Genomic DNA, 26,324 nt, shown 5'->3' with positions numbered 1-26,324 from the left:
GAAAAAGCCAACATTGCTGTGAGGGAAGTGTTGGTAGAAATATGGATGTTAAAAGCAATTTTGTCGAGGGCTCGGAAAGTAAAGAGGAGAGCTAGAAACAAAGCTTCCGTTTTCTTAGAGAATATGTAAATACATGAACAGAATATTCATTCAAATGTGATGTTAAGGGCCATTTTGGTGAGATCTCAGATACAAATAAAGAACAGACAGTTGGAAACTGGAAGGTGATCTTTATTATAAAGTAGCAAAGAATATTGGCTGCATTGCGTCCTAGTGTTGTGCAAGGTAGAACTTGCAAGTGATGAAATTGGATACGTAGCAGAGGAGATATCTAAGTAAAGTATCAAAGGTACACCTTGGGTCCTCCTTGCTGCTTATAGTAAAATGCAAGAGGAGAGAGGTGAATTGTAGAAGGAATGGTTAGGAAAAAGGAGCCAAAACATGGAGATTGGGTACACCTCATGGACTTAATCAGCCATCTCATCAGAAGCCAAGAATAGAGATGGGATTTTACCAGCAGAAACACTGCCGGCTGAGACTAAGGAAACAGAAAAAAATGAGACAGGATGAAGGAAAGCTATCAGACTTAGATTTTACAGGATGAGACCATAGAGCTATTTGGCTCTGAAAATACTTTATCCTTCAAGAAAAGGGAAGACTGACTCCAACAGCAATTCAGAAATCCTCAGGGCTGCCAGTCCCATTACAGGCCCAGGGAGTAGGTCTGAATCCTTCTGTTTTTCAAAGAGTGGGTGTGCCCTTCCAGTTTTGGTGGGTCAGGAACCCTTGCCTACTATATCAGGGTCAGGGTCAGGTTTGCCCTAGCAGAGAGCTCGTGGACTGGCCTTACTTCTTAAGCTGAAGAGGCAAGGCTACCCTGTAGAGCTGTGAGAATGATACTACCACCCGAGTGGGCCTGGGGGGCAGAGAGTTGAACCAAAGAGGGTTATTCTCTAGCTTTAAGATCCAATGGAATTTTCCTTGCTAGATTTTGGACTTGTTACAAGACCCATCACCTCTTCCTTCTTTGCTATTTCTCCCTTTTGGAGTGGGAATGTCTATCCTATGCCTCGTCCCATCATTATGTTTTAGAAGCCCATGACTTGTCTGGTTTCACAGGTTCACACCTGCAGAGAATTTTGCCTCAGGATGAATCACACTTCAGTTCTCTCCCATACCTGATTTAGATGATATTTAATGAGACATTGGACCTTAAGCTTTAGAGGTGATGTTGTAATGAGTTAAGACTTTAGCACATTAGGGTGGGATGAATGATGAATGTATTTTGTATGTAAGAAGGGCATGAATTTTGGAGGCTGGATGCCCGACTCTTAGTACCAAAATCTGTAGTACTCTACAAGTGTTGCTATAACAAAATACCACAGACTGAGTGGTATAAACAGCAGAAATTTGTTTATCATGCTTCTGGAGGCTGGGAAGTCCCAGATCAAAGTTCAGGTCTATTTGTTTTCTTGTGAGGGTTCTCTTCCTGGCTCACTGTAGGCCACCTTCCCTCTGTTTCTCACATGACTTCTTTGTTTGCATGCAGAGAGAGAGAGTGAACTTTCTGATGTTTCTTCTTATAAGGGCACTAATTTCATCAAACCAAGGCCCCACCCTCATAACCTCATCTAACCCAAATTACCTCCCCAAAGTCCCATCTCCAAATACCATCGCACTGGGGGGTTAGGGCTTCAACATATGGATTTTGTGGGAACATGGGGGACAAAAATATTCAGTCCATAATAGTTAGCATATAATAGGCACTCAATAAATATTATTTTAAGTAAATAAATATTCTGCTAAAGGTATCAAAGAAGGAAAAAGGGACATTCAAGATTGTGTTAGCCATTTTTGTGTTGCTATAACAGAATACCCAAGGCTGGGTAATTTCTGAAGAAATTTATTTAGCTCATGGTTCTGCATGCTGAGAAGTATGGCACTGGCATCTGCTTGGCTTCTGGAAGAGGCCACGTGCTAGATCAAAACACAGCAAAGAAGTTCAAAGAGGATGTGAACATGTGTGAAGACAGACCAAAGAGAAACCTTGCTTTGTAATAACCCACTTTCTTAGGAACTAATCTGTTCCCAGAGAGCTAATCGAGTCTCTAGAGAGCAAGAACTCACTACCGTGAGAATAGCACCAAGCATAAGGGATCCACCCCGTTGACCCGAACACCTTCCATTAGGCCCCACCTCCCAACTGCCACATTTGGGATCAAATTTCAACCTGAGTTTTGGTGGGGACAAACAAACCATATCCAAACAATAGCATGGATGGAATAGGTAGGATTTGCATTTAGTTAAAAAAAATTTATTGTCTATTACATGCTTCCCCTAAACTCCCAAAATACTTTTTCTGGGACTTTCTCAAAACTTATTACTTTTCTGCCTTGTTTTATAGTATTATGCTTGTCCTAACTCATCTACTGGATTATAAGTATCTCAACATCAGAAGCTGTGTCTGATTTATTTTGTATCCTGTACAAAATCTACAATGCCTTCTCTAATTCTATATGTCAGAGCAAAGTAATATGTTTTCTCTTTTGTGTTAGACCATACCTCAGTTTCTATTTCTTCCTCACAATTACTGTATTGCTGTAATTATTCATTCTCATATCTGCTGCCTATGCTCAATTCTGAGTCCCTGAAGGGCAGGGAGCATGTTCTAGTCGTCTTTGTACTCCTGTATCTGTAAGAGGGTTGGGCATATGATGGGTGCCTGTTAACTTATTTATCCACCCAACACAATACCTGAAATATGGTCAATGCCAAATAAAAAGCTGATGAAGTGTTTGTTGAACAAGTTTCTAACTGATATTGTTGTCAATATTAATGGTCTGGTGCCACCATTGCTGTCCAATACCACTGGTGTCAGCTGGGACACCAATTGCTCCTGCTGCTGCAGCTGCTACCACCAGAAATAGTCTCCTTTCATCACAACCACCTTTATGGCCTCTGGCTAGATCCCAGGCCCTAGCATGCTGTGGTCACTGCTACCACTTCCACCACTGAAGCTGCCTCCTGGAAGACCTGATTGATTTGTACTTTGTGTCTCATTTATGATATATAGAAGCCTGTTTCTTTTGAGCCCTTATGCTGTTATTTTTTTTCCCCAATCCTGATGGTTTCTGCATTATTCAACTTCCATCAAAGCATCAGTTGAGTGGGTGGTACTGCTTCACTTCTCAGGGGGAATGTCATTTTATGATTCAGTCAAGTGGTTGCCCTTTTTGCTGTCAGAAGGAGCATCTGCATTTATCTTCAGGGAACAATCTGTAGTAACACTAGTTTCCTCTCCTTAGCTGTGACTGATAGCTCATATGTATATTTTATGCACTCATTTGCCACCTTTCTTCCCACTCATATGGATTTATAAGATCTTTCCACCTTCATCAGTTTAGTTCATTGCCACCCACAAGAATTTGTGTCATTTGTAAATGCAGAATTGTTGCCCTGCACTTTAATTTATAAAGATATTACATACAGATTATGCTTATGGTGCCCTACACAAGGATGCTGGGGCAAGTGGGGGTTGAGGTCCAGCATGCACTTTGCTCAGCACAGCCTTCTGTCAGGCTGGGTCTGCCTGGAGAAAGGTGCCTCTTTTTATGATTTGCATGAGAATTCTGGTCCATTACAAAGTGATGGGCCTACAGTAGAGTATTCACTCATAAAAGGCATTTAAACTAGTAGCCATGGTTATGCAGTGCTGATCTTAGCATTGCTCTAGCACTGAACCTGAGAGCCTCTAGTCTGTGCTTTTCCATCTTTCTGCCATTTTTTCCCGACCAGTGGAAGATAGCCTTAACTTCAACAATGAAGAAAAGACCCAATTTTGTCAAATTATGAAAAACATTCAAAGCTGCAAAAAAAAAAAAAAAAAAAAAATAGGTTCTGTAACTATGTTCTGACTATCTGTTGCTGCTTCACGAACTACCCCAAAACTCAGCGTCTTGAAACATTGTTTTGTTACATATCATAATTTTGTTGCTCAGGAATTTGGACATGGCTCCTCTGGTAATATCAACAGAGATTACTCCATGTTATTCAGCTGCTGAATGGGTTGGTCTGAAGGGTTCAAGATGGTTTAATCAGGGTTAATGAAAGCGGCCTGGTGCGGTGGCTCACGCCTGTAATCCCAGCACTTTGGGAGGCCGAGGTGGGTGGATCACTTGAGGTCAGGAAGTTGAGACCAGCCTGGACAACATTGTGAAACCTCGTCTCTACTAAAAATACAAAAATTAGCAGGGCATGATGGCAGGCACCTGTAATCCCAGCTACTTGGGAGACCGAGGCAGGAGAATCGCTTGAACCTGGGAGGCAGAGGTTGCAGTGAGCCGAGATCGCACCACTGCACTCCAGCCTGGGCAATAGAGCTAGACTCAGGCTTTAAAAAAAAAAAAAGTTAATCAAAGGGCAGATGATCCTGCATATACCTGATCTAATCAAGAGAGCCCTTCAGAGAGGTCAAAGAGATTGGAAGTGAAAGAGATTTTTCCTGCTGGCTGTGAAGAAGCAAACTGCCTATGGAGGGGCCACATAGCAAGGAACTCTAGGAGCTTAGAGTGATCCCTGGTCAATAGACAGCAAGAAAATGCCCTACAAATAAAGTAAACTGAATTCTTCCAATGATGAGTGGACTTGGAAGACACATGAGCCTCAAATACCTTGATTTCAGTCTAATGAGACCCTTAATAGAGGACTCAGCTAACCTGTGTTCAGACTTCTAAATCTTGGAGACTGTAGGATAATAAATTTGTGTGGTTTTAAGCTGCTAAATTTGTGATAATTTGAAATACAGCCAAAGAAAACTAATAGAGATACCTAAATAACAAAAAGGGTAATTCTACCACATACCATACACAAAATGGCAAATAGATTAAAAACCCAGAAAACTAAAACTTTAAACTTATAGGAGAAACTATGAGAGAATATCTTGATGACTTTGTGATAGGGTAAAGGATAAGCTTATGAAGAAAAAGATCAGTTTGGGTACATTAAAAGATTTTAACTTACAGAAAGCATACACTACAGAAGAGTCGGAAGATAAGACATACTGGGAAAAGGTATTTGTGATGTTTAAAACTTACAGAAGGTTAATATACAGAATACATGTAGAACTCCTATAGATCAATAAGAAAAAGACAACTCTGAAGAAAAATGAGCAAAAGATATAAACAAGCTACTTGTAAAAGAAGTGCAAATGGAAAATATACATATGAAAACATCCTTAATCTCACCAATAAATAGGGGAATACAAATTAAAACAACCATGAAATTTCACTTTGCATCTGCAATATTGGCAACAGTTTTTAAATCCAGCAGTACCAGTGAGGCAAGGATGTCAAAAAGTGGAATTGTAAATTGATGGAGCTACTTTAGAAAGGCAACCATTATGAGTATTTTTTGTGGGTTCCTTTTCTAAACTGTTAGTGTTTAATAAAATGGAAGATTCAGATACCTCCAATCCAGAAATTTCACGTCTAGATAGACAACACACTGCACACACAAGAAAACCTGTTTAGGGCACCATTGCTTGTGATAGCAAACAGTGGAAATTACATAAAAGCTTAACAGTAGAAGAATGGATGGATTATTATAAAGATAACACCCTTGATGTTATCTTTCACCATTCAAGCAAAGAATTGGAACTTTGCCACCACCTTAGAAGCTTCTTCTATGACTGCTATCCAAATCACAAATCCTCTTCTTCCACTTATAAGTAACCATTATCTTGACTATCAACAATAGTTTACTTGCTTTAAAAAAACGTTGTGTTGTCACCCAAATGTGCAACCCCAGATGCTGTGGTTTAGTCTTGTCCATTAGCAAAAATTGATGTTTTCTAAGTTTCTTGTAATCTATATTGGTAGATGAACCTAGAGTCTGGACTAGACCAAGGTTTGATTCCTTTGCAAGGCAGAAGGCAGATAATGTCTGATTGTCTCTCTGTAATATAAGCAGCCACTTATGCTTAATGCTCACTAATTCTATGGTGATCACAGAATGGCAATATTCTAATTCTTTCTATTCTCTCATTTTCATTTATTAGTTGGAATATTTTTATAAGGGGAAATTGAAATTCAAACTGTTCCATCTGTGGCTTTGAGTCTTTTTGAAAAACAAACAAAAAAGCCCTAGTTGTCATTCATAGTTTCCTTGTTCTCTATTATGTCAAGAGGTTCCAAGGTCATTTTGTTTATTTCCTGCAACAGACCAGGAATCAGCCATTTCTTCAAGAAGCCCTGTTTTGTTTTGTTTTCTTTGTCTTTGTTTATTTTTTAATCTTCTGTTGCTGCTGCTGCTGTTGTTTAATGAGAATTGGCATTTCAAGGCCACAATCTGGGTGTTCATTGCATTTGGGTTGGCCCTTGCTTCTAGGCCTTTTCCATGGACAGAGTCAGGATATAAATAATAACTTGAGTACATCTTTTGTGTGTGTGTGTGTGTGTGTGTGTGTGTGTGTGTGTGTGTGTGGTGTTTCTGGTCTGTCCTTTTTTAAAAAAAATTATTTTGGTTAAATATATAAATACATTTTTTTGTTTTGATTTTTTTTTTTTTACATTAAGTTCCAGGATACATGTGCAGAATGTGCAGGTTTGTTACATAGGTATACATGTGTCATGGTGGTTTGTTGCACCTATCAACCCATCATCTAGGTTTTAAGCCCCGCATGCATTAGGTATTCGTCCTAATGCTCTCCCTCCCCTTTCCCCTAACCCAGCAACAGGCCCAGGTGTATGTTGTTACCCTTGAGTTCATCTTGACCTGTCCCATTCAAATTCATGTCTGCCACAGTTGATTTTGCCAGGTATAAAATTCCTAGCTCATACCTTCTTTTTTTCCTTGTTTATCTTTTTGTGTCTGTGCCTATTTTTTATTCTAATTGTGCTGACCGTATGCTTTTTGGCAACCATACTTCCAAAGCAATGTTTCCTTAGTATCTTAAGTTCATATATTTTCCTTGGCCATAAAACATTGCTGGCAAAAAGTCTGATGATAATCTAATCGCCTTTTCCTTATAACTCATGCTCTCTATTACCTCCCTCTCCCCATCTCTGCCCAGGTTCCCTCAAGGAATCTTTCTTTCTCTTTTAAAATTTAGCAAACATATTATGATACGTCCTGGTGTCGGTTGTATGACGTTGATATTTTCAAATATACAGTATACTTTTTCTTTTTCTTTCTTTCTTTCTTTTTTTTTTTCGAGACAGGATCTCGCTCTGACACCCAGACCGTAGTACATTGGTGCGATCTCAGCCCACTGCAACCTCTGCCTCCCAGGCTAAGCACTTCTCCTGCCTCAGCCTCCCGAGTAGCTGGGATTACAGGCCTACACCACCACGCCCTGCTAATTTTTTTGTGTTTTTAGTAGAGATGAGGTTTCACCATGTTGGCCAGGCCGGTCTTGAACTCCTGACCTCAAATGATCCACCCATCTTGGCCTCCCAAAGTGCTGGGATTACAGGCATGAGCCACCTCGCCCTGCCAGTATACTTTTTCAATATGTAGTTTTAAATCTTTTCTTCTTTTCAGGAAAGCGTTTTGTTTTTTGAATTACAGTATTTGCTCTGTTCCCTTGCTTTGCTTTTCTTTTTCAGGGAGTTCATTATCTATAATGTTACTCTCCTTTGCATATCTTTATAATTGTTAGTTAGTCTTGAATTCTTTTGATTTCTTTCTTCATTTATTAAAAAATATCTTTTTTATCTTCTATTTATTTGGAGACATTATTGATTGCATTTTTTACTCATTCCTTCTAGCTTAACCTTTTCTGACATGATTTTTTCTCTTTATTTCTAATTATTTCCTGAGTTTTATCAGATCATTTGTATGTTATTCTAATTCTTTTTTGTTCTTTCATTTCTCATACCACTTTTTTTTTTTTTTTGAGATGGAATCTCACTCTGTCACCCTGGCTGGAGTGTAGTGGTGTGATCTCGGCTCAATGCAACCTCTGCCTCCTGGGTTCAAGCAAATCTCCTGCCTCAGTTGCCTAAGTAGCTGGGATTACAGGCACCCACCACCACACCTGGCTACTTTTTTTTTTTTTTTTTTTTGTATTTTTAGTAGAGACGGGGTTTCACGATGTTGGCCAGGCTGGTTTCGAACTCCTGACCCCAAGTGATCCAACTGCCTTGGCCTCCCCCAAAGTGCTAGAATTACAGGCATGAGCCACCATGCTCCACTTCACATCACTTTGTAACTATCATTTAGTTCATTTTGAAATAGTGGCTACCAACATTGATCTGTTTTGTAGGTACTTTTTTTTTTGGTCATGCTTTCATTGTCTGTAGGTCTGTATTCTCATTTTTAAAACAGAAGTGCTGTGTGAGATTCTACCTTGATATTTTCTGTCCCTCATTTTTATGTAAAATTCTTGAACTCTTAGAATGACATAGGGTGCAGGAAAGTTTTTGAAATTCCACAGAGCTTCCTCTTCTGTTGTGTTTGTATAGTGTTTACAAATATGGCAGCTTGCTTTCTAAGATGTGCTGGCTGTGTTCCCCATCCCATTTGGTTTTAGACCCACTCTTTTCTTCATCTCTGTTGTCCCTGTCTACTGCAGTTTTGATTCCACTCTTCACAGTTTCTCCTCAGTGTGAGGCTTTGTCCTAGAAGGTCAGATTTGAGAGTTTATGGTGGCTGGACAGTTCAGCCCTTTCAATCCTTCTTACCACAGGCTTTTTGTACTCTCTCAGTATTGGAGAGAACAAATCCCTCCCAGTTTCAGCTACTATTCTCAAATTGGTTCCCTGTGCTTTCCAAACTGTTGACTATTTTGTGATTCTCCTGTTCTCAGGTCTAGAGGATGCCCTGTTGCTTCTTTCCTCTTCCTCCTGCGTGGACAACCATACCAGGTCTATAGCTGTTGGTGGTTTGACCCCACAACCTGCACTTGGGAGTAGGGCACATCTTGAGGGGTCATCTTGTCACTTGGCTTTGTCGTAGAGCTGTCCATAGGTTTTTTCTGCTACAGTTGCTCTATTAGTTTTCATGTGGGGATTCAAACAGATTAAAAACCTATGCTGTCATCGTTGCTTTCTTCCCAGAGTACTTCTAACTCAACAGCATTTTGATCCTGTAGCTACCCATTTAGAGAAGTTTCTTTTTCTTGATATAAGTCATTTTTCTTTTTTACTTTTTATTTTGAAATAATGACAAGAAGTTGCAAATAAATGTACATGGAAGTCCCATGCATCCTTCACCTACTCTTCTAATGTTGACATCTTGTATAACTATAGTATAATGTCAAAACCAGGAAATTGACATTGGTATAATCCATATAACTTACTCAAATTTCACTAGCTATGCACACACTCATTTGTGTGTGTGTATGTGTGTGTGTAGTTCTGTGCAATTTTATCACATCCATAGCTTTGTTTAACTGTCACAATCAAAGTACAGGACTGGTCTATCGTCAGAAAGCTTCCTCAAACTAAACTCTGATAGCCACTTCCTCAATCTCTAACCCATGGGAACCGCTAAATCTGTTCTTCTTCTCTATGATTGTGTTATTTAAAGAATGCTATATAAAAATTATTTCTATTTATATGGAATTATATTTTTATTTATATAATTATAAAATTCCTTTTGAGATTGAACTTTTTTACGCAGCATAGTTCTCTTGAATATGTCAGGTTGTGTGTATCAAGCTTATACATTCATGTGCAGGCTCCTGCATGAACATAGGTTTTAATTTCTCTAGGATAATTGCCTAAGAGTACAATCACTGGGTCATATGGTAGATGTATTTTTTGTTTTAGAAGAAACAGGCAAACTATTTTTCAAAGTGGCTGTACCATTTTTTATTCCCATCAGCAATGTATGAATGACCCAGCTTCTCTGCTTCCTCTTCAACATTTGGTGTTAATACTCTTTTTAAATTTTACACATTCTGATAGGTATGTAGTAATATTGCGTTGTGATTTTAATTTGTCTTTACCTAATGGCTAATGATGTTGAATATCTTTTCATGTACTTATTTGCCATTTGTATATCTTCTGAGATCAGTTGAGATTGGGTACATTCAGGGCGTTATGGCCATAGACACCATTTGTATATCCTTCTCAGTGAAATCTCTTTGATGTCATTGGCTTGTTTTCTTGTTTTCTTTTCTTTGCCTTCCTTCCTTCCTTCTTTCTTTTTGAGATGGTGTCTTTACTGTCACTCATGCTGGAATAAAGTGGCATGATCACAGTTCATTGTAGCCTCAACCTCCCAAGCTCAAATGATCCTCCCACTTCAGCCTCCTGAGTAGCTGGGACTACAGGTGCATGCCACCATGCCTGGCTAGTTTTTTTAAAAAAAAATTTATAGAGACAGGGTCTCCCTATGTTGCCTAGGCTTGTCTCAAACTCCTGGGCTCAAGTGATCCTCATATCTTGGCCTCCCAAAGTGCTGGGATTGCAAGTGTGAGCCACCATGCCTGGCCTTTGTTTTCTGATTGGATTGTGTGTTCTTTTAATGTTGAAATTTGAAAGTTTTTAAAAAAATATATTCTAGTTACTAGTCCTATGTCGGATACATGGTTTGTAAACATTTTCCACCAGTCTTTATCTTACTTTTTTCATCCTCTTAACAGGATCTTTCTTTTTTTTTTAATTAAGTATTTATTGATCATTCTTGGGTGTTTCTCGGAGAGGGGGATATGGCAGGGTCATAGGATAATAGTGGAGAGAAGGTCAGCAGATAAACACATGAACAAAGGTCTCTGGTTTTCCTAGGCAGAGGTCCCTGTGGCCTTCCGCAGTGTTTGTGTCCTGGGTACTTGAGATTAGGGAGTGGTGATGACTCTTAAAGAGCATGCTGCCTTCAAGCATCTGTTTAACAAAGCACATCTTGCACCGCCCTTAATCCATTTAACCCTGAGTTGACACAACACATGTTTCAGAGAGCACGGGGCTGGGGGCAAGGCCATAGATCAACAGCATCCCAAGGCAGAAGAATTTCTCCTCCCAGACGGGCGGCCAGGCAGAGGTGCTCCTCACTTCCCAGACGGGGCGGCCGGGCAGAGGCGCTCCTCACTTCCCAGACAGGGCAGCCAGGCAGAGGCGCTCCTCACTTCCCAGATGGGGCGGCCGGGCAGACGTGCTCCTCACTTCCCAGAAGGGGCGGCCCGGCAGAGGCGCTCCTCACTTCCTCCCAGACGGGGTGGCAGCCAGGCAGAGGCGCTCCTCACCTCCCAGACAGGGCGCCCGGGCAGAGGCGCTCCTCACTTTCCAGACGGGGCGGCCGGGCAGAGGCGCTCCTCACCTCCCAGACGGGGCGGCCGGGCAGAGGCGCTCCTCACTTCCCAGAAGGGGCAGCCGGGCAGAGGTGCTCCTCACTTTCTCCCAGACGGGGTGGCCGCGGGGCAGAGGCGCTCCTCACCTCCCAGACGGAGCGGCCGGGCAGAGGTGCTCCTCGCTTCCCTGACGGGGCGGCCAGGTAGAGGCGTTCCTCACTTCCCAGATTGGGCGGCCGGGCAGAGGCGCTCCTCACTTCCTCCCAGAGGGGATGGCGGCCGGGCAGAGGCGCTCCTCACCTCCCAGACGGGGCGGCCGGGCAGACGTGCTCCTCACTTCCCAGAAGGGGCAGCCGGGCAGAGGCGCTCCTCGCTTCCCAGACGGGGCGGCCAGGTAGAGGCGCTCCTCACTTCCCAGATTGGGTGGCAGGGCAGAGGCGCTCCTCACTTCCTCCCAGACGGGGTGTCGGCAGGGCAGAGGCTGTAATCGTAATCTTAGCACTTTGGGAGGCCAAGGCAGGCGGCTGGGAGGTGGAGGTTGTAGCGAGCCGAGATCACGCCACTGCACTCCAGCCTGGGCAACATTGAGCATTGAGTGAGCGAGACTCCGTCTGCAATCCCAGCACCTTGGGAGGCCGAGGCGGGCAGATCACTGGAGGCCAGGAGCTGGAGACCAGCCGGGTCAACACGGCGAAACCCCGTCTCCACCAAAAATACAAAAACCAGTCAGGTGTGGCGGCCCTCGCCTGCAATCCCAGGCACTCGGCAGGCTGAGGCAGGAGAATCACAGGAGCCGGAGGCAGGGAGGTTGCAGCGAGCTGAGATCACGGCAGCACAGTCCAGCTTCGGCAACAGAGGGAGACTGAAAAAAGGAGAGAGAGACCGAAAAAAGGAGAGGGAGACCGAAGAGGGGAGAGGGAGAGGGTGAGGGTGGAGGGAGAGGGGGAGGGAGAGGAAGAGGGAGAGGGTGAGGGGGAGGGAGAGGGAGAGGGGGAGGGAGAGGGAGAGGGAGAGGGAGAGGGGGAGGGGGAGGGAGAGGGAGAGGGAGAGGCAGGATCTTTCATAGAGCAAAAGTTTTTAATTCAGTGATGTATAATTTATCAATTTTTCCTTTTATAGATTATGCTTTTGGTGTCAAGTCTAAGAATTCTTGCCTAGCTCTTGATCCCAAAGATTTTCTCCCATGCTTTTTTTTTTCTAAAAGTCTTACAGTTTACAATTTATATTTAAGTCTGTGATCCACTTTGAGTTCATTTTTGTGTAATGTTCTTTTTTTATTTTTTGAGATAAGAGTCTTGCTCTGTTGCCCAGGCTGGAGTGCAGTGGCATAATCACGGCTCACTGGAGCCTCAATCTCCTGAGCTCAAGTGATCCTCTTGCCTTGGCCTCCCAAAGTGCTGAGATCACAGGCATAAGCCACTGCACTGGGTTGAAGACTTATTTTTTTAAACTGTGGATGTTCAATTGCTCCAACACCATTTGTTGAAAATCCTTCCTCCATTGAATTGCTTTTGTACTCTTTCCAAAATTCAGCTAGAAATATACGTGGGTCTCTTTCTTGATTCTATTGCTGGGGCAGTTAATCTGTATTCTATTCAGGCCTTCAACTAATTGGACGAGGCCCACCCACAGTATGGAGGGAAATCTGCTTTACTCAAATTCCACCTATTTAAATGTAAATCTCATCAAAAACAGCCTCACAGAAACATCCAGAATTAATGTTTGACCAAATATCTGGGCACCATGGACCAGCGAAGTTGACACATAAAATTAATTATCACCCTGTATTGTATTTTATTCTGTCACCTATTTTATTTTGAGAAGTTTCCTGTGTCATTAAATCCTATGATTTTTGATGATTGCATAGAATTCTATTGTATAAATATATCATAATGTATTAGCCTGATCTCCAGTTGCTGTACTTTTAAGATGTTTCCACATCCTACAAGTTTTTGCTATTTTAAATAATGTTATATGAACAAACATCCTTGTATGTACCTCTTATTATCCACTTGTAAAAAATAGAGAAATTTCTGGGTCAAAGGATGCAAATTTTTTTTAAAGCTTTTAAATGCATCTTGCCATATACCTTTCCATAAAGACCTTATTCCTGCTAATAACATGTGATATTTGATCCTCAGAAAAGATTGTTACGGAGGTTCATTTAAGTTTGTTTTAATAGTCTGAAAACTTCACATTATTTTTTGACTCAAACTTTAGTTTTTGCAATTTATTTTCCTAAATGTTGTATTTTGTCAGTTTTCTTTATGTGTATGATGATCCTCTCCTTTATTGTAAATTGCAACATTTTGTCCCTCCCAAATATGAGGCACTCAGGACTCTCAGTTCCCCCAGTTCTTGTTTGGATCACTTCTTATGGAGAGGCTTGTAGATTCAACAGAAGTGCTGAGGCATTACCTTTAGATTCTGTGACATTGGAGTTAATAACTGAAAGGAAGCCTTTTCTGAAATATAGCACACTGATGAACTGGATTGATAAAGTCTTTTTTTTTTTTTTTTTTTTTTTTTTGCGATGGAGTCTTGCTCTGTCGCCCAGGCTGGAGTGAAGTGGCATGATCTGTGCTCACTGCAAGCTTCGCCTCCCAGGTTCATGCCATTCTCCTGCCTCAGCCTCCTGAGTAGGTGGGACTACAGGTGCCCGCCACCATGCCTGGCTAATTTTTTGCCTTTTTAATAGAGACAGGGTTTCACCATGTTAGCCAGGATGGTCTCAATCTCCTGACCTTGTGATCCGCCCGCCTCAGCCTCCCAAAAAGTTTTTTACATAGTAGTAAATTTTAACAGTAGTAGCTCATCTGTTTTAGAATAATTGGTGCCTAGGGATTGAAGAGACTTTGAGAGGTCAACCAGCTAATAACACTTCTGGAGACAAAGCTACACAGATTTCATCTTTGGCAGATGAGAATCAGGGCTGTGTTTGAAGGTCTCTTGTGGAAGAGATGATTTATTGGCTCTTTAAAATCTCTTCCAATGTCTAAAAACTATTATGAAGCCCACAATTAGCCAAAATCCTGAAGAATTTAATGATGCTTAATGCCAAGGTAACTGGATATTTATATAACCAATATTTTATAGGCAAATCTCTGAAAACATACCTTTCTTTGTCTCCTCTTTTTTTTTTTTTTACACCACTAGTGGTATAGTTTAAAAACAGTTCTCATAATACATGCTTCACGGCTTTTTAGAATAAAAAATAATGATGATATACCCTTAGAGACATGCTTTAGGACACTTGGTTAAAAAAGGTTTGTCTTTGATGACCACCTCAAAAGAGTGGCAAACTTCACAGTATAACTTGATAACATACAAGGAAATGGATGATTATACTATGACACGTTGCCACTAAGTGTCAGCAAGAGTCTGACAATCAGGTCATTGAATAGAACATAGCACACAGTTTCAAGTATTTAAGCACTGCTTTCTGGGAAGTAAAAACTGACTCAAAACCATTGATGTATTTTGACCGTTAAAAAAAAAAAAAGATGTAGCAGTTTAGCTCTTCTGGACACAGCATTTCCTTTCTAGAATGAGACCGGTTCAGTCAAGCTTGAAATCAGTAAGAGGAATGATGCTTTCCCTTAACTGTTTAGAAAAAGAAAAATGAAATAAAAAAAAAATAAGTTACTACTGCAACAACAGCATGGCACTGGGACAATGAAATAAATAAAGGGAAAATCGGGTGGGCGTGGTGGCTCACTCCTGTAATCCCAACACTTTGGGAGGCCGAGGTTGGAGGATTGCTTGAGTCCAGGAGTTCGAGACAGCCTGGGCAACATAGTGAGACCTCATCTCTGTAAAAATAAATATACCTAATGCTAAATGACGAGTTAATGGGTGCAGCACACCAGCATGGCACATGTATACATATGTAACTAACCTGCACATTGTGCACATGTACCCTAAAACTTCAAGTATAATAATAATAAAAAAAGTAAAAATAAAATAAATAAAGGGAAAATCATTTTCTCATAATTGCATAGTCTCCTAAGAGAGAGGGCACTGAGAAACCACTTGACAGCCCAAGGATCATTTTCACTGATTACCTGGGCACCCATGATATCCGTTCACTTTATGAGAATACACACACTACAAGCTTCCTATTCTGTAAGAGAAGGTATTTTTTTTTTTCACATTCAGCATGATAAGAAAATTCTCATTTTCTTGAGTATCAGCATGATACTCAAATTCTCAGCTCAGAAGCTGCAGCTGTCGCGGTCACTTGGCAGCTTTTGCATCATCCTGCAGGCTCAAAAAGGTGCAGGGTCAAAAGGGCAGCTCCCTTTGGTATGCATCCCCAGCAGCATCTCCTCAAGACAGGTGCCCAGGGCCCTTGCTAGGGAAAGCAGGTGTCTGGGCTTCAGGAGTGGGCTAGAGTCTCCCCTCAGGCCAGGGCTCCCAAGAAAGCCAAGAAGAGCATCTCTCCCAGTGCTGAAAGACTTGACACTTTCTGCTAGTGCTTTTTTGGTGCCCCATGTTTGTTTCAAGAACCTTAGCGTAGTAGAGTAGGGAGCTATCTTTTCCTCATGTTTTTAAAGAAGAAATAGGCTTAACTAGGGGAAAAAATGGAGTTGGAAGTCTCATTTTCTTTAATGTAGTCCAAATCCCTTTTTCTTTCTGGGGTATATTTACATCTTGTTGTTTTGGGAGAATTTTTGGTCAGAGATCTGAAGAGTTCCCTTTCCTTCCAGTATTAGGAGGTTCCCCAGGACCAACCTGAGGTTCATGACTTGCTAAAAAGGACTTATAAGGCTCAGCATATAGTTGTACTCATGGCTAAGATTTATTATAGTGCAAAGATACAAAGCAAAACAAGTAAAGAGAAAAGTTGCATAGGGAAAGTCTGGAGGAAATCTGGCTCAAGCTTCCAAGAGTCCTCTCCCAGTGGAGTTACAAAGTGCACGCCTAATTCCTCCAGCAACGCTCTGTGGCCATTGTGCAAGGCAAGTGTTTATTATGGAGGCTCAATAGAGACTCAGTACCCCAGATAATGACTGGGTGCTGGTCAGGTAGGCACTCTCTGCCTACCACATACACAAACTCCAGATTTGCAGAAGAAAGTCAGTTGTTCAGCATAAACCACATTAGTCGGGCAAACAGTTTAGACCACTCCTATAATTTAAGGAAAATGTTATGTCACTGCAGGAACTGTTTACCAGCCAAGTTCCCAGAAGCCAGCTAAGGGCTAACCTTGCAAGCAGGTCCTTCTAAGGATGGGCAGTTTCAGGCCTGCTATATTAACCATTTTCTGTGTAGCTGATCTCCTCGGTCAAGGCATTTTGTAGCAAAATTATTAACAGTAGTGTCCCATGACACAGTATGAAACTAACCTGAGTATTGACTTTACTTAAAATCCAGAGGTCTTGGATTTATCCAATTAAAACAAATCCCATTAGCTATAAAGGTTAATCTTAGGAAGCCAGGTGGCTTTCTCCTTAAGGTTTTGTATTAACCTTTTTTAACCTAGCCCAAGGCATCAATTCAAGCACAGCACATCTCTGGGTAGTAAATTGAAGCTGACCTGCATGCCTTCTTGGGCTGAGGCAGGCCAAGATAGTCAAGATATATACACAGGAAGGACAATTCCGGAGAGCATTCTTAGAAACAAAGAATTCAAGTTCAGTTACCCCAATGAAAACATGTGTTAGTCAGGTAACACAGGTTAGCAGAGCCCCCAGTGTGTCTTCCCACCATGGGGACTTCAGCCCACGGTTTCCCTGTCCAGTCTAAATAATTCAGCTAAGTTCTTTGTTTTAGAAGGACTGCCTGAAGGCAGTTTGTTTCTGTCAGTTTTTCTCATAAGTGTGGACAATATCTGGAGGTGTTCTTGGAAACTAGAGGAGCTGGGGCCAGTTGCTGCTATCTCATAGTCAGTGCTGTTGGGTGTGATCATAGGCTCGCAGTCAGTTCGAATTCAAGCCAGCATCCTGGAAAGGCAGCACTGGTGTTCAGGAGCAGTTCTGAAAAACAGATCATTAATGCCCTCTTTCTCCTGCATCTCCCCAGGTGCCGGGTTTTTTTCTTCTTTGCTATTACGCAACAGTGTGATTCATTCAGAAATCATAACTTTACCTTTTCCCCAGCCATTGTTTATTCTTATCTAGACCATTTATAACGAAGAGTAGGAAGGGTTGGGTGTAAGAGGGACAAAAGAATTTACATAGAAAATCATTGTTTCACGTAACAACCAGAAAAAACACATCGTGTTCCAGAATGGGCTAGGACAAAATCCTGAATTTTCAAAAATTTTCAAACTGTGTTTACATTACCCTATCCCTTTTGTCCTGATTATTTATTCAGGAAGCAGCCTAGAAAATATCAATTTCTGTCTAGGAACAGCTGCATTTAGCAATCAAACTGCCTAACTAAGAAGAGAGGTGAGCAAAGAAGAGTCAGACTATCAATCCATCATCGCAAATTTCAAAATACTCTGGCAAGCTGAACACAAATTAATAGCAGTGAGCTATCCCATAAGGGGTCAAGAGCCCTATCTGTCAGGAGTGGATGGACGGGTCCCACTCTCTGTGATGTGCTCTCCCCCAGCTTGCAGCTTTTGACAGGGTTCTTGGGATTCATCATTTCTGGTGCAACTAGTTCGGTTTCAAATGGTCCTGTCAAAGAACAACCCCTTTCCCGTAGGCATCTGAAAGTGACCCATGTGATTCGGATAGCAGAGTTTATGGCCCCACAGAGGAGTGTTGTAAACAAACCTGCAATAGTCCCCGAGGCTGAATTCTGTTCCTTGAGCCTATGCCTGTCTTCAGAGATTGGAACAATCCCTCACGGACAGTATCAAGCTTAGCATAAGCTCCAGGCAGTTAGGATCTATGAATTCAGGATTCCAAACTAGCTAGCAAGTTTTCCTCTATAGCAGCAGCAAAGCCAAGAAGATACAGGGCCAAACAGCTTTGTTCCAAGTCCAATTGACAAGAAATGTTTTCTAAGCCCTTTTTACACGGTCAGATTTAGAGTCCAATTGACCCACTCCAAAATATGCACATTAGGCTGGAAAATCATTAGCCTCTAAGGGTCAGATAGACGCCTGATTTTATAAGAACTTATTAGCAAACTAAAAACTGCTTTTTAAAATTCAAAAGGTGTTTTTTTCCAGTGGAGATGAGCTGTGCTTCTGTGTTGTCTACATTTTCCCATAGGCTCCAACAGGCAAAAATTATAGCAAAAATAATCAGTTATGGATATTTCAGTACTTAAATACTCAGAGATTACATTGTAATTCATCTACTAGCAACAAAAATCAAGAGGTGCATATTCTCCTAATAATTCTTATGAAGTAGCTTTCCCTAACTGGAGTAATCCCTCAAGCATTTATGAAAGTATAAGCATATAATATTTTACATCAGTTTTTATCATATATTTAGGTGCAATAGCCACAGAATAGAAGCCATTTAAAAAAATCTCTCTCTTTTTTTCATTGCAGGTTTACTCAAACTCCTAGTAGTAAAGTGGTAAATTCAGCATGTATGATTCACATTATACCTGCTGAGAGATTCCCAGTTGGAATGCCAGGGGCCGCTGTACCAGGCGATGGGGTATTATTCCCCCCTCCCCTTTCTTGCTGGTTTATCTAAAGCCTTGTTCTAGCTCTTAGAACCGACTTAACAAAAACGTTAAAAGTTTGCATTGCTTTCTCTTCCTTCCCACTTGGAGGAGAAAGCAATGCAAACTTTTCACATTTTTGGCCCATGCAAAATGTGTTTTGGGAATGTTTGGGCCCTTTCTCTTCTCATCTAGAGGAGAGAACAAAACCCAAAGGCATCAGCCAGGCTGCACTTTTTAATCCCTTCATTTTAGCTACCTGTGGCCAAAAGCAGCCAAGGAATCTAATGAACCAGTTGTCCTGGGGTTGGATCTGTCATTTTGAATTCTGTAGGTAACTTTTACCTCTCACAACAGACATCATCTCAGCAGCTGATTCATACTATAGATGGCTAGGTAGCCACTGGGCATTGGAGGTTCACCATCATGTCTTCTTCATCCTTCCTTTTCCCAAACGCTGCTTTAGCCATAGTTCAGTGGTTTGGGTTGTTTTTTAGCAAATCCCACTTCTGATAGTAGCTGTCATCCCCAGTTTGGGGATTTGCTAGAACTCAGTATATAGTTGTACTCATGGATAAGATTTATTATGTTGAAAGGATACAAGGTAAAACTGAGAAAGAAAATGGAAAAGGCATATGGGGTGCAGTCTGGAGGAAATCAGGCACACTCTTCCAGAAAGTCCTGTTCCAGTGAAGTCCCACAGGATGTGCTTAATTCCTCCAGCAATGAGTTGTGATAACACAGGAAGTCTTGGCCATTTGCAAAAAATAAAAATGTTAGAAGATATGTTAAGCTTTGGCTGCTTTTCCTTAGTAACATAAAAGTTGTGATACCATGCTCTACAAACATTGGTCATAGTTATCAAGCTTATCTTTTTGCAGCTCAGGGAAGGATTTTCATATGGCAAATGGCCAAGAATTCCTGATTGAAAATGCGAGACTTCTCCAAGTTCTCTTGAAATACTGGCAGGATGGTGGAAAGAGCCTGGACTTTGTTTTTCTATTCCCCGCTTCAAACTTGGCTTTGCCGCTTAGTATTAATTTCACTTTGGCAAGGGGTGATCTATTTGCATCTCAACTTCCTTATCAATAAAATGTCATACAAATCTCCCAGTCACAGGGTTGTTATAAGAAAATTAGCATATATGGGGGTCTGGCGTGGTGGCTCATGCATGTAATCCCAGCACTTTGGGAGGCTGATACAGGCAGATCACGAGGTCAAGAGTTTGAGACAAGCCTGGCCAACATGGTGAAACCCCATCTCTACTTAAAATACAAAAATTAGCTAGGCTTGGTGGTGGGCACCCGTAATCCCAGCTACCTGGGAGGCTGAGGCAGGAGAATCATTTGAACCTGGGAAGTAGGGGTTGCAGTGAGCTGAGATCATGCCATTGCACTCCAGCCTGGGCGACAGGACGAGACTCCATCTCAAAAAAAAAAGAAAGAAAAAAAGAAAATTAGCATATATGGAATACTTGGCTCCATACTTGATGCAAAGTAGGAGTTCCATAAATGTAATATTCTCTTTACCTTGAAAAAAATGCTCACTAAAAGACAGGGACTATAAAATTTATATAAACTTTATAAAAGCCCCAACTAGAAGTAACCTAAATGACAGCCTAAAATGACCATCACTAGCAGACTGAATTTTTTAAAAATTGTGGCATGTTGATGCAATGCAATACTACACACAGCATCAACTATTGTTACTGCAAAAACATGGATATATCTCACTTACATCCTGTTGAATAACACAAGATAATGCATATTGTATAATGCCATTGAAAGTAAGTTCAAAAACAAGCAAATTAATCTATGGTGACACAGATCATTAATGGTAAACTTTTGAAGGGAGTATGGATCGGAAGGGGGATACATGGAGCCAGTTGGGGTGCTGGCAATGTTCTATGTCTTTACTTGCATGGTGGTGGTTACACAGGGGTATACATACATAAAAATTCATCAAGCTGTGCACTTATGATTTGTACATTTTACATGTACTTGTATATTATTTACATTTGTACATGTATAAGTAATACCTCGATTTTAAAAACTACTCCTTTTGATCCAGGAGCTGGATTTTATATCAATATCATTTTATTAGGAGAGTATCTAGCTCTAGATGTGACATGGCAACAGCTGCCTACCTTGCAAGCTGTGGTCAGTCTGTTCCTTGTATGTGGCCCCATTTCAGAGCCTGCCTGGAGCTGACAGGCATATTGTGAGGGTCATGCTCCATCATCATTGACAGCTGGAGATGCCATCACATGTCATTGGCAGCAAAGCACAGGGAAAACCAGGCAGTGGACTCTGCTTCCCACCCTTAGGCTGTGAGGCACAAGCCCCAGCAATGGAAGGATTAGAAAGCCTTTCAATTTAAAAAGACAAGGGGAGGGGAATGTGGGCTGCACAATTTATAAATAGACGTTGCCCAAGGCTGCCTGATGATGAAGTGGTTGTTTAGTAAATCTTTCTCCTTTAAGGATGCCAGTATCGGAGACCATTTTAAAAAGACCAGTTTCATTTTGTCTTTTGGGAGAGATCCTGGGTTTCATTGTCAGCCCTGTTGGGTGATATTTCCCTCTGTCGCATTTAGGGACAGGCCTTCAGTATTTGGCATCACCTTTATATGGAGCACAAAGATGATGATGATGATGATGTGTCTTTTGCCAAATGGATGAGCAGCTTCTGGGGCCACAGCTGGAGAGAGGAGGATCAGAGAGGACTCCGGGAACGCCACCGACCACAAGCCACCAGTCACAGGAAAACCTCCCTGCCCTGCCCAGTGAGTGATTGTCATGGAACTGGAGGGGAGAGCTGGAATAGGGGAGGGGGTTTCTCTTAGATAATTTTTTGAGGAATCTTTGGATATAAAGTTTTCTTTGGTTTAAAACCAGTACTTCCGAGTTTTTCTCATACCCACAGAAATCTCTCTTATTATTTCATCTTGTCTTTCAAGGGACCTTATTGTCATCTAATGGGTAATCATTTCTTCATTTTTAGTTATCTGAGATATCTTTAACCACTCTCCAGAGCTCCTGATAAGCCTGAGATAATCCCACTGAGTGACGGAATTTAAGCCAAAGGAAAGAAACTTGATGCTATACTTAGTCTGTGTAGCCTTGTGGCTCAATGTGTGATTTCCGTTTGAAATACTAAAAATTGTTCCACTCTTTGGTAGACCTTCTAAGGAACTGGGGATCCCACATAACAAGTCACTACCTTTGAGAAATTTGACATACTTGTTTTTCTTTCAGGGAGTCCATTTGGTTTCTAGATGGGAGAGGGAGCTAAAATTCTCCTGCCCTCAGCACTATTTTGTTATGGCTAGGCAGAGCACCTGATATCTGGGGAACAAGATGCTAGCAGGAAAGCTCCCAAGAGGGGAATGGATGGGCTTGGTCAGCTGTGGACTCAGTGATATGTACAGGCGGCTATTCTCTCTGCTCTACTGTGATGCTAGAAGGCTCCACAGTAGACATGTGTGTCCTGCGCTTCATAGTTACACAGCAATAATACAGCTTTTCTTTTTTATAAGTCCTATTAAATGTCAGCTACCAGAGGATAGTTTCTCAATCCCCTGCTGTTGCCAACCCCGGAACCAAGTAAGTTTTGTTTGGGGTAATATTATTTTATTTTTAACTTCAGGCTTCCCAGACACATAATGTCTATAAGACATATGAAAGTGTATAAGGCAACCTCTATTACTCCTGGTGATCAGCAAGTTTGAGGAATGAGAATTCTTTGAGACACAAATATTTCAAAATATATCCCTTGCCAAATGCATACTCAGGGACAAAGGGCAATCTTCAACCCTTCTTTCAGCTTCAGGTTGCTAAAGTGAAAAAGACGGGGGTGTTGGACTGAGTGATCTCTAAGAACCCTTCTACCTCTAACCTTCCATGTTCTGTTATAAAATAAACACCTGCTTATTGCCTCTCATTTTAATATATGTCCCACAATGAGCAAAGTATCCAGGCTGTATGAACTAGGAGTATGATTAGTTTCCAGTTTCCAGATGTTAGAACAGGGGTAAACAAAAACCAAAACTGTAATTTACTATTTATTACAATGGCCTCTTGGAGCCACAGGAAATATGAAAACATAGAAAGAAACATGGTTTACTAGTTCCTTGAATAAACTTTAGCATCTATGGGGCTTTTGAAACAGAGATAGTTACCCTATTTACAGAATTCACTTTTAGGTTGCAATGTTGTTTGCCTTAATCTATGGAATCACAGCATCTATTTTGTATAACATTTGTAAACTGTGTCCTTATGACATCTTTATCTGCTTATCCCTGCTTCGGGCATTTGCCTGAATTAACCTGTTTAGATTCTCTGAGTCAGCAATGAATTCCATAATTATTAGACTAACATGCAGAATAAAAATCGCTGGATTAAAAAAGTTAAAAATATGACTGAATAGAATGGAGAAACAATAAGCATAGAGCACAAATCAGAGGAACCAGAGGTCAATGGGCAGAGTACTGGAAAGTAGTTGGGGAGTCTAATTCTTCATTCTTTATCTACATAATGCTGTATATGTATAAGTGAATCTATACTTGAATACTTAACTCTTTCTATCTCTAAAATGTAATCAAATATTCTTACTTTTGGCGTGGTGCCGTGGTTCACACCTGGAATCCCAGCACTCTGGGGGGCCAAGGCCGGAGGATCACTTGAACTAAGGAGTTTGAGACCAGCCTGGGCAACATAGTGAGACTCCGTCTCTCAAAAAAAAAAAAAAAAAAAAAAATAGCAGGGTGTGGTGGTGCTTCCATAGTCCCAGCTACTTGGAAGGCTGAGGTGAGAAGATCACTTGAGCCCAAGAGGTCGAGGCTGCAGTGAACGGTGATCATGCCACTGCTTTCCAACCTGGGTAACAGAATGAGACCTTGTCTCTCTGTCTCTCTCTCTCTCTCCATACATATATATATATATTCTTATTTTAAGGAACAATTTGGTTTTCAATTTTTTGTCTGCTTTGAGCTAATGAAAATACTTTAAAGAGAAAAGCTTACTCTTATTCTTACTTTTTTTCTTCTCTCCCGACTGCTCTAAGGCCCTTCCCTCTCTCAACCTTTTAATAATCTATAACCATCAATATTACATTCAGTATTATATGCATAGGAGGAGAAGAGCTTTCCCCCTTGCCTACTTTGAATGTGGTTTCTTTTTTTCCCCACTTCTCCTTGAATGTAGTTTCTAATACATCTTCATCAGTCTCATGATTCACACAAAACCACAGTGATCAACATTAATTAATTTAACATATTTATTGAACACCTACTGTGAGCCAAACATTGTCCAAGTATCACAGGGTGAAAGAAGACATGCCCAGTCCCCACACTTGTGGAACTGTCAGTCTAGTAGAAAATACAAATTGGGCAGAAAGAATGAAGTACAACAAAGGGTAAAGCTTAGGCCTTTTTATAGAATGCTGCTTTTTCCCCAGACTCATTAGAACCTGTGTTTGCTGAATTAAAGTGAATAAAGAAATCTGACGTTATTGTTCTGTTGTCCTTAGTGAAAAAAACATAATGTGAAGTTTCTCTTGTTATTAAACTGACTTGCCTTCTCTCTCCAACATCACGTGAGTACAAAACTGAAGTAAAACAGTTTCCCTGTCATTTATTTATTCTGTGGAAGTGCATTTTTAATACTTTTAGTCTGTTTAGCTTTCTAGTCATCACCTCTTTCAGCTTAACATGGTTCTCTTAACATTGTTCTATGTAGTCTGGGGCTTGTGGAAGGGAAGATTGTGCTAAATGAAAGATCTTTGGGAAAAGAAACTGAGTTTATTGGCCCAGGGCTTTTGTAACTCCTGATGGACCTTCACAGTGCTTCTTCTATGCTCCAGGGAAGGCACCATATGTACTTGCCCACATGATGTACTTTGAAGGATACAGAATAAGTCTCTACCGATGTACACCCAAGATTTTTTCTTTTTTCTTTAAAGTTCTGGAATACATGTGCAAAACGTGCAGGTTTGTTACATAGGTATACATGTGCCATGGTGGTTTGCTGCACCTATCAACCCGTCATCTAGGTTTTAAGCCCTGCATGCATTAGGTATTTGTCCTAATGCTCTCCCTCCCCTTGCCCTCTACCCTCTGATAGGCCCCAGTGTGTGTGATGTTCCCCTCCCTATTTCCATGTGTTCTCATTGTTCAGCTCCCACTTGTGAGAGAGAACATGTGGTGTTTGGTTTTCTATTCCTGTGTTAGTTTGCTGAGGGTGATGGCTTCCAGCTTCATCTATGTCCCTGCAAAGGACATGATCTCATTCTTTTTTATGGCTGCATGGTATTCCATGGTGTATATGCACCACATTTTCTTTATCCACTGTATCAGTGATGGGCATTTGGGTTGGTCCTTTGTCTTTGCTATAAATAGTGCTGCAATAAACATACATGTGCATGTGTCTTTATAGTAGAATAATTTATATTCCTTTGGGTGTATACCCAGTAATGGGATTGCTGGGTCAAATGGTATTTCTCATTCTAGATCCTTGAGAAATCACCACACTGTCTTCCACAATGGTTGAACTAATTTACTTTCCCCCCAACAGTGTAAAACTGTTCCTATTTCTCCACAGCCTTGCCAGCATCTGTTGTTTCTTGACTTTTTAATAATTGCCATTCTGACTGGTGTGAGATGGTATCTCATTGTGGTTTTGATTTGCATTTCTCTAATGATCAGTGATGTTGAGCTTTTTTCATATGTTTGGCCGCATAAATGTCTTCTTTAGAGAAGTGTCTGTTCATATCCTTTGCCCACTTTTTGATGGGTTTGTTTGTTTGTTTCTTGTAAATTTGTTTCAGTTCATTGTAGATTCTGGATATTAGACTTTTGTTAGATGAGTAGATTGCAAACATTTTCCCCCATTCCATAGGTTGTCTGTTCACTCTGATGATAGTTTCTTTTGCTGTGCAGAAGCTCTTTAGTTTAATTAGATCCTATTTGTCAATTTTGGCTTTTGTTGCAATTGCTTTTGGTGTTTTCATCATGAAGTATTTGCCCATGCCTATGTCCTGAATGGTACTGCCTAGGTTTTCTTCTAGGGCTGTTATGGTTTTGGGATTTACATTTAAGTCTTTAATCCATCTTGAGTTAATTTTTGTAAAAGGTGTAAGGAAGGGGTCCAGTTTCAGTTTTCTGCATATGGCTGGCCAGTTTTCCCAGCACCATTTATTAAATAGGGAATCCTTTCCCCATTGCTTGTTTCTTTCAGATTTGCCAAAGATCAGGTGGTTATATAAGTGTGGTCTTATTTCTGAGTTCTTTATTCTGTTCCACTGGTCTATGTGTCTGTTTTGGTACCTGTTACCTGTTACCATGCTGTTTTGGTTACTGTAGACTTGTAGTATAGTTTGAAGTCAGGTAGTGTGATGCCTCCTTTTTTCTCCTTCTGTTTTCTTTTTCTTTTTTCTTTTTTTTTTTTGAGTTGAAGTCTCATTCTATTGCCAGGCTAGAGTGCAGTGGTGAGATCTCGGCTCACTACAGCCTCTGCCTCCAG

General features: G+C 41.0%; 1 protein-coding gene across 1 annotated transcript in view; it reads left to right on the top strand.

Annotated features, from left to right (window-relative positions):
- Window positions 1–26,324, top strand: part of LNP1 (leukemia NUP98 fusion partner 1) — a 55,930-nt gene that overhangs the window by 7,826 nt on the left and 21,780 nt on the right. Inside the window, exon 2 of the mRNA XM_024244682.3 lies at window positions 21,401–21,589. Coding sequence (XP_024100450.3) covers window positions 21,434–21,589 — 156 coding nt within the window. The 5' untranslated portion in view covers window positions 21,401–21,433. The remainder of the gene's footprint in view (window positions 1–21,400; window positions 21,590–26,324) is intronic.

Source organism: Pongo abelii, chromosome 2, assembly GCF_028885655.2.
Source record: "Pongo abelii isolate AG06213 chromosome 2, NHGRI_mPonAbe1-v2.0_pri, whole genome shotgun sequence".
NCBI classification, from domain to species: Eukaryota; Metazoa; Chordata; class Mammalia; order Primates; family Hominidae; genus Pongo; species Pongo abelii.
Note: the sequence above shows the minus strand (reverse complement) of the source record. Positions and strands in the feature narration are given on the sequence as shown.